The following is a 9,363-nucleotide window of genomic DNA, read 5'->3' on the forward strand; positions in this document are numbered from 1 at the left end:
CCGAAAACAGAACTTATGAACAATAATGTTATCGGTCATATCTCAATGCATCCTTGTAGTGACAAGGTCTTGTTTTTGTTGTTTAAAACCACTCTCAACAATCACCCATAGTGAATTTACTCTAAAGAAGAATTTCATTTTTATGCACCAATAATCATAATTTTCTCCTTTAGATACAAGATACATGATGTGTTGACATTGAAATTGTATTTAATGCGGAAGCTATATTTTAATTCTTGGCCCTTAGCTTATGATATTTGTCGCTTTGATGTTAGTCGATTAAACATTAGAGATAATTAGTTTAAAGGATTGAGAAAAGATGATTTACAGCGATTGATTTATTTGCTGCTTGTTACAAGCTAAGTCAGGATCACATTGCATCCTATTTATAAGTGACCATGCAACATTAAATAAATGCACATAAGTATTATTGTAAAACAAAGTGATATTTTATCAAAATAACCCTTATAAAAATAACTTCTACAACTACTGCTGTACTCGGACTGGAATAGGAACGGGTCAGGTTGGCCAAGGGGCGGGCTAGGATCTTCTGGTTAGGCCCTAGCCAGGCCCGTGAGTGAGGAAGGTCGGGTTTGGACGGGCTGGGCTGTGAGAGATATTACCTAGACCAGGCCCGTGTTCGATTTTAGGCGGGCTTTACCATCTTTTTTCTAAAATGGCGGGCCAAGGACGGGCCAGGTTGAAAATTTATAACCCGGGCCTAGCCCGAATATGAGCAGGGCTGCTGGCGGCTTAGTCGGGCCAAGCCAAATTGCCTAAATTGACGGGCCAAGGGCGGGTTGGACCGAGTCGAGTCGGGCTGACCCGTTACTTTGGACAACTCTATCTACAACCATCATTTTCAATGATAAGTAGTACGTCAAGTTCATTGTAATAGGGTTTTACAATCAATATATATACTTAAAAGAGGAACTTTTGAAACGATTTCATTGGCTATTACTTTAGAGCGATTTCATTGGCTATTATTTAGGTTGAATAAATTATGTGTATTAAATAGATAAAATATATATACATTAAAATAAGTCTCTACAAAACAGTCTAACTACACTATGACATCGTTCAGAAAAGTAAGCTTATTAAAATAAGTTCCCTTCTCCTACTCCAATGCTCCAACAGCTTTGACTTCGACACTTCTTCAAATTCTTATCAAACTGCACTTCCACCTCTTCTCTATATCTGAATGTTTGTGCAAATTCAACTTCTATTACGCTTCTCTCAAACCTGCAACCACAACGGTATATAAATACACATCAATCATCCATCTTATTATTCACATTCACATCGAATCGAGATAATAACTGCACAAATATTTCTGTCTTCGTCTTTCACTTTGCAATGGCACCAAGGTATAATTACCAAGGGCAAGAGACAAGATATTGTTCAAGCATCGATCAACAGGTCGTATATATGGAATGAGTGTCAACTCTTCACACTATCAAAAAGCATGAGGGTGTCAGAAACGGCAGACAATCCGCAGAAACAAGAGATAAACCGGACTTTCAATAACTGGTTGTTAGCTATGGGAGACGGGCGGATAGAGACTAAAGCAGCAAAGAACGAAACGGAGCCTACATGGATTGAGATACCAAAAGAGTATATTGGAAGCAACGGACCGTTGAATGTTGAAACAGTTGTTGAAAGAATTTACCCAGATTTTCAACAAGAGCGTTTCAACGAAACGTATCTAAAGGAAAGAGCGATACTCACCCCTCTAAACGAAATGGCTGACAAGATAAACACGTATATGGCTAGCCTTATACAAAGTGAGGAGAAAATTTACAGAAGTTGTGATGAAGTGTGCACATCGTCAACTGAGAGCACGGAACAATATACGGACTATCCTACGTAGTATTTAAATAGCCTAAACTTACGTGGTCCGCCTCCCCATGAGTTGAAATTAAAGAAAGGACAAAAGCCAAGGTCATCATCAGTTTGAAATATGTGGGGTATACTTGCCAAGCCCCGTGTTTAGCCATGGATAGTTATATGTAGCTGTATCAAGGACAACATCCCCCGAAAGACTAAAGTTCTTCATAGACGATTCAACACAGCAATACAAGGGACACACAAGGAATATCGTTTTCAATGAAGTTTTTTCAAATCTACCTATCATACAACCAGATTAGGAGACTCAACGGGTGGTATTTACACACAAGTTTGGAATAAGATCAATGTGAATTTTCACAGTTGGCGCTTCTAATCGGATCGTACATGTATACAAATAAGTTCTTTAAAATTACCATAAATTATGCTATTCGTTCTTGGTGAACTACTGAGCTAATATATCACATAGGAACCGGACAATCAATTGAGCAAGACATGCAAAATACATAAACAACAATAAATAAAAGTAAAAATGATAAAAGACAAATCATGAATAAACAACGCACTTTGATTTTCTCGATGAAGAATCGGAGAACCATGATTCTTTAATCTTAAGAACAAAATGTGTTTTCTCATATAAAGCTACTAATGCAATCTCAACTAATTCCGACAACCAGTCACTCCACTGAGATTCTGATAAAATTACTCCAGATCGGATTGTTCCTGATTCTCGAATACAGTTTAAAAGTATTACTTTGGCAACGGCCTTGTGGCGGTGCCCCGAAGGTCGATTGCTAAGCTTAGTGTGCCGGATTTTTGGGTGGTAACGAAGGATCTAGAGGTTGGGATGTGAATAATGGAATGAAGTTCTGGAATTGGCAATATTGAAGTGAAAAATTGGGAATTGAGATACGAGTACAACACAAATAAATGAATAACAAAGAAAATATGGATAGCGCCAATAATAACACGTGCCTTTAAGAATAATACACACAAACGGGTTTGTCGATAAAATACAATAGGTGAATATGTTTTATTTAAGTCAGATATATACGTCTGAAGAAAAATATGGATCAAATATCATCACATTTAGAAGAGACAAATATATTACTTCAAACAGTGGCGGAGCCAGGATTTGAACTTAGGAGGCGAAAAATTTTAGGGGGGGAGAACGACTAATTTCATAAGGCACCCCGAAAATATTTCGAAAAAATTAACTAAAAACTACGAAAATATTTCATCCGCCAGGGGGACGACCAGCTGCACCACTGACTTCAAACAATATATTCTTCTACTTTTGGTCTATGTATAAAATAGAATCCGTCTTAAAATGAAATGAATATAACCATCTTAAAACTAATTAACTCTTATAATGTTGAGGAAGATTATTAGAATATCAGTATAGTATGAGCAACTACTAGCAAGTAAACTTCTGTGCTGATAAGCACTATTACAAATTCAAGCTAAAAATCGAATAAAATTTACATAAAAGACATTCTGCATAATAACTAGAGGTGACAATTATTGACACGACCCGAAAACACGACACGAACTCGACACGAAGTTAGCGGGTTAGGGTCAAGACGTTGTGACCCATTTAAGTAATTGGGTTGACACGGACACGACACGAAACTTAAATGGGTCGGGTTAGGGTTGAACTATTATGACACGAACACGACACGAATAACCCGCTTATTTACAAGTGACCTGAGATATTTGGGTTGAATTAATAATCAACCCAAACAACTTAAAAATAAGCATTTTTGTTCCTCGTTTTTGGGATATTAGGCTTATAAAGCTTAGTTTACTTTATTGGTTTATTGGGTTAAACGGGTTAAAAATGACTCGCTAAAAGATAAATGGGTTAAACATGATCTGCTAAAAGATAAATGGGTTAAACAAGTCGGGTTGGGTTATAGAAAAATTAAATGGGTTGGGTTAGGGTTGAGACAAATGACCCGTTTATGTAATTGGGTCGGGTTAGGGTTGGGGTAGTGATGACCCGTTTAAAGTTGACACGAACACGGACACGACACGACCTGATCTGTTTGCCAGGTCTAATAATAACGCCTATTGTGATCTATCTCTATGATTTTTAATTGAAAATATCAAGTTTGAGGACTTAAGGTTAGCTTGCCAACTATTTTATTTACTAACCGCAACAAATTGACTACTAATAACAAAACGTGTAGCTCAAACGCCTTATTAGATCCCAAAAGCCTATGTAGCGAAACGACCCGGCCAACGGCCGGGCATGAACACTAGTGTTACATTATTGTAAAACCATTTTACAAGAGATTTACTATAATGTAAATGAGTTTTTAAAGTTAGTATTCTATGGTTCATGTAAAAGCATAAATTTGATTAATTGAGATAATTTAAAAAACTAACTATGAAAGAAATACGAAGTATCATATTTAAACATTATCCATTATCCATTTTAATAATTCAACACACACGTTTTAGAAAAAACCACACAATAATATTACATGTATACTCGCACCAACCCAATTCAATTAACCCATCATAAAAAAAAAATACATAGATAATTTTGACATAATGCAAAATAATTACTTAGATTATTACATAAGCATGAATATTATGAAGGATACACAACGATAACAGATCTTGACCCTAGAATTGGAAAAATCTTGTAGTGATCATAGCCAGCTTTGATGAAAAGTTGGTTCCATTCTTCTTCTGTTCTTTCTTTTCCACCAATTGTTTCGGACAACATCTTCATATCAAATAATAGTTGGGCATTATTTATACTATCATTTTGAAGATCCAAAACAATGTCCATAATTATCACTTTGCCGCCTTCATCTTTACATGGAATTGCTTCTTTACATCGTTTCAGTATTTTTAAACAATCATCATCACTCCAATCATGCAATATCCACTACAAATAGTTAAAGAATGGGTGTCATTGATTATTATGGGTAAACATATATTCAAAATACACGACATATATAAACATATATTCCCTCCAATTCATAATAAAACTCCCTATTTCCATTTCCGTCTATTCAAAATAACTTTCCTATTTCCTTTTTTGGTAAGTGTTTGTGTGGTCCAAATTTAATTGTATGGTGGGGTAGTGTATTTGTGTGGTTCAAATTTATTTATATAATAGGGTAGTGTATTTTCTTAATTTTTGTGTCAAAATAAAATGGGAGATTTATTGTGAATTGGAAGGAGTATATTATAACATGGTGTGTTCAAATTTTTGGGATACTAAAATAAGTTGATACATACACATTTAATAGTTCCTTCATCCCATTTATATCACTATGTCTCCTTTAAAATAATGGTATTATTTTTCTTAAGTTTAAGACGGATCAAGTACATATAATTTGTGCTATAAAGGAACGTATAGGGAAAAGTAATAAATTTGTCTTATATATATAAGTGATATGATACTTGATCAGTCTTAAATTTAAGACAAATAGTTTAAGCTCATAATCGAAATCCCAAGACTGGTTTAGAGCATTAGCAATGAACGTTTTTAAGAGGCGTTCTTGGTGAAGAACGAACAGAGTACCATTGTTGGATGTGGTTTGTGGAGGGTTCGTTTGTCACTGTTCACGCAGACGAACTGAGTTCGTCCTTTTAGAAAAAATGAGGAAGAAACAATTGAGGAAATAATGATCCACATTCTGGGAAACACGCGCAAAGAAAAGTAAGAGTGGACTTTTGTTTGTTCTTCATGCACCAAAAATGCAAAAGTGGGAAAGCTAAAGTTGTGGTCCTCAATCTCCACACTTGCAATTATTTTAATGTGCCCATTATTTGGGTTCTATTTTTAAAAACAAATCCTCATTGTTGAGAGTAGTTCTTAAAAAGTCGAGTTTGTTATTAAGTGAGGTGGCATTTATGTGTCAAAGGACAAACTTATTTTCGGTTCTTCCATTGTTGTTGCTCTTATAGTCTCACATAGTCGAGTCAATATCAAATCAGGTGACCAGTTTTGGGTTGCAATATTGTTGACTAGGGTGCAAATAAATTGACGTAAAACTAATCATATTTTTCATTATTACAAATATAATAATGCAAAGTGTTGTTATTAAATATTAATAAGTCGATGAGAAATTCTAAAGTGAAAGTTTAGTTAGAAAACAAATCACTTTTTATTGCGATTAGTCGATTGCGTTAGAATTGCTTCAAAGCAATTTAGGTTTTTAGCACTTTCTGTTTATATCAAATTGAATCGAGTTAATTCGTGTACAATAAAAGTTACTCATATTGAATTTTCGGTGGGATATCTATTAAGCTATTTTAATTAATTTTTCTACTTAAGTTTATTTTGCAAGTTACTCATATTGCCCATCTCATTTTTCCATATAACAACACACCTAAACATAAGATATAACTTGATGTTGTTGGACCTTAAAGTTATTCATATTGTTATCCGCACTTTTCTTAATAAGAATTTTCATGATATTCTTTCCACTTTCTTTTTTACTATGAAATTTGATGACTTTTTAACCCACTTTTCAATTTACAAGGTGCATATAAATTGTTTACTTCTCTATCCGTCAAGGTCATTTTTTATCTTTACTTTTGATACAAAAAACAAAGAGAGATGAAAAGACTATTTGTGATGGTTAATAGTGGATGATAAATGAACAATAATCGATGTGAAACATCAGTTTGCCCATTAGAAACATTCCTAAAGTAAAAAGATAAACAAACGAGTAAGACGCTCAAAAATAATAAATATAAAAAAATGATCGGGCAAGGGAAGTATTTTTATCTTCACATGCATAGTTTTTGAGCGAACTATTAAAAATTAAGTAATGTATGTTAAGGCCGGTAAACCATAAGAGTTCAACACTTTACCTTGAGAAGCACGGCATCAGCTGAAGGAATGGACTGAAACATGTCTCCTCCAACAAAATCTAGATTCAATCCATTATCTTTTAACCCTTCAACCACATGAGGTAAATCAAGCACCGTACACTTCAGACTAGGGTAATTACTAGCAATAGCCTTAGCTAAGGTCCCCGTCCCACCGGCGACATCAACCAACGACTCTACACCTTTAAGCAACCCCTTAAACACTACATCCCCCACCAAAATATCGCCAACAAATTTAGCATCACTCATCATACCTTTATTAAAATAATCATTAAATCTCGGTTCAGTACCAGCATACTCCCATATTCCACACCCATGGAGGGTATGGAAGGGTGACACATCATCATTTGTAAACCAACTACTTAAATGGTGAGCTGGCTCAGTTAGGGTTGGGTCAAGCATAGCTATGGCGAAGGGTGCTAGAGTCATAGGATGGTCCTTTAGGAGAAGTTTTGAGTTTATGGTTAGGTCAAAGGTCTCTTCCCCGTTGACTAAGTTTGACTTGGAGAGGAAGTTGGAGTGAACGAGAAGGCGCGTAATGCGATATAAGGAAGCGGACTTGGTTGGGTGGAGACTGAGCGCGGTGGCTAGCTCACGAAGCGTCATGGGTTTGCCATGCTTGTGGATGGTATCCGGGATTTGAAGTTGGATTGCACATTTAAGGGCCATTGAGTTTAAGGAGCTGAATATATGAGTCCATATGTGTGTTTGAGCATTTAGTAGCTCCTCATTATGGTCGTAGGATATGAGGGTGGATGGATCCATCTTTGGAATTCAATGGTTATAATTTTGAACAATAGTTTGTATTTATAGTACAACCAATCGATTATTATAAAATTAGTGTAGCTTCCGTGCAAATGCACGGTATTTTAGATACAGATTTTAGAGATTATGATAATTAATTATCGGTATTGCTTTTTCACATACGATATTACTCTTTCACATACGTCATTTACAATTTTATAAAACTAGTGTAGCTCCTTCCTGTGCAAATGCACAGTATTTTACATATAGATATTAAAGAATATGACAATTAATTAAACTAATACACTTTACCTCCATCTTAAAAAGGGTAGAAAATTTGCTTATATAATTCAAAGGAGATATTAGTATCCTTATTTATGTAAAAGTTAAAACAATAATTGATGTTATAAAATTACTTAGGAGATAAATATTGTTTAATAGTAAATACAAATAGTGAACACTAATCAATCAATCAATATCTATCTATCTATCTATCTATCTATCTATCTATCTATCTATCTATCTATATTAATAAAGGAAGCTTTTTTCGAGCGATTATAAAGTCTCCATTCTTCACAAAACACCTCAATAAAATAAATAATGCTAAATAATTATAATAACTATTAAAAAAATTAACTGATAAAGTTTACAATTATAGTAATAAAAAAGATAAGCGTGCAATTCCAATAGAACCAAACTACTCTACCACCTAACAAAGTAAGCACGAGATAAGAATTTGAGTAAGAATAAAATTGGAATCTTGAATTTATTGTCAATAGGAGACAACTATTATGAAGTGTAGATGTCTAGAGATTAAATCGTGTTACAATAATAATCATACTAATAAAATAATGACTTATATATACAAAATAAACTTCCTTTTATTTTGGGAGACTATAAACTAGAGATTATACATAGGCATCTTAAATCGCGAAAGTGGTAATTAGGCCCCTTAACTCTGTTCAATTGTGAAATTAGGCCCCATAAGTTTTATTTGGAGCAATCAAACCCCTTAAGTTTCACCAAAAGTGAAATTCAACCCCATTTTCATAATTTTCACCAAATTCTTATATTAATATCACTTTTAATACAATTTATCAAATATAAAATATATTTTTTATAATTTTAGAACTTTTATATTTATATTAAATATTGAGAATTATTTTATTTTGAATTTTATAATATATAGACAATTTATTATATATGTATGAATGTTATATAAATTATAAATAATTTACTAAATATGTATGTAAAAATGTTCTTCAATGATTAATAAATTATGTAAAAATTAAATAAAGTTGCAATTAGTAATTTTTAGTTATTTAATAAATTATTTAATACCAATATAAATTGTTTTTAATTAAAATTCTTGTGTAAATTTAAAAAATGGGGCTGAATTTCACTTTTGATGAAATTTAAGGGGCTTGATTGCTCCAAATAAAAGTTATGGGGCCTAATTTCACAATTGATCAGAGTTAAGAGGCCTAATTACCACTTTCGCGGCATCCTAAATACAATGGTTTGCAAAATATTATGGTGATCTTTGTTGCTTATTCTTTGTTTCTTAATATTTTTCGTTTCTTGATGTGGTTTAATATAATTGCTCTTACTGAGGATATTGCGTTTTATTTTCACAGCCGTTTGCAAGCCAATGATGACGGAGAGGAGCATTCATTGAGCGTTTGGACAAATTACATCTAATCAATCTCACGTACTTGCAATATTTATATATTATACAAAGTGTGTATAGGTAGTTTAATGGAAATTGATTTCAACTACAATTTCGTAATTTTGCATCTGATGATAAATTAATTTTCGTCTTTAACGATTTATATATTAAAATCTTTCGTCTTTGGATGCAGGAGACATTATTTTTTGTCATGGTGTAGTAGTCCATCTCATCTGCCTGGTTAT

General features: G+C 33.5%; 1 protein-coding gene across 1 annotated transcript; it reads right to left on the minus strand.

The window, feature by feature from the left end:
- Positions 1-4,356: 4,356 nt before the first annotated feature.
- Positions 4,357-7,451, minus strand: LOC141655442 (trans-resveratrol di-O-methyltransferase-like). Its single transcript, XM_074462536.1, has 2 exons — positions 6,688-7,451; positions 4,357-4,747 (listed from the first exon to the last, which is right to left on the minus strand). The coding sequence occupies exons 1-2, from the start codon at positions 7,372-7,374 to the stop codon at positions 4,445-4,447; spliced, it is 990 nt and encodes a 329-aa protein (XP_074318637.1). The 5' UTR covers positions 7,375-7,451; the 3' UTR covers positions 4,357-4,444.
- Between the last annotated feature and the right edge of the window lie 1,912 nt (positions 7,452-9,363).

The sequence above is a fragment of the Silene latifolia genome, chromosome 1 (assembly GCF_048544455.1).
Source record: "Silene latifolia isolate original U9 population chromosome 1, ASM4854445v1, whole genome shotgun sequence".
In the NCBI taxonomy this organism is placed as follows: Eukaryota; Viridiplantae; Streptophyta; class Magnoliopsida; order Caryophyllales; family Caryophyllaceae; genus Silene; species Silene latifolia.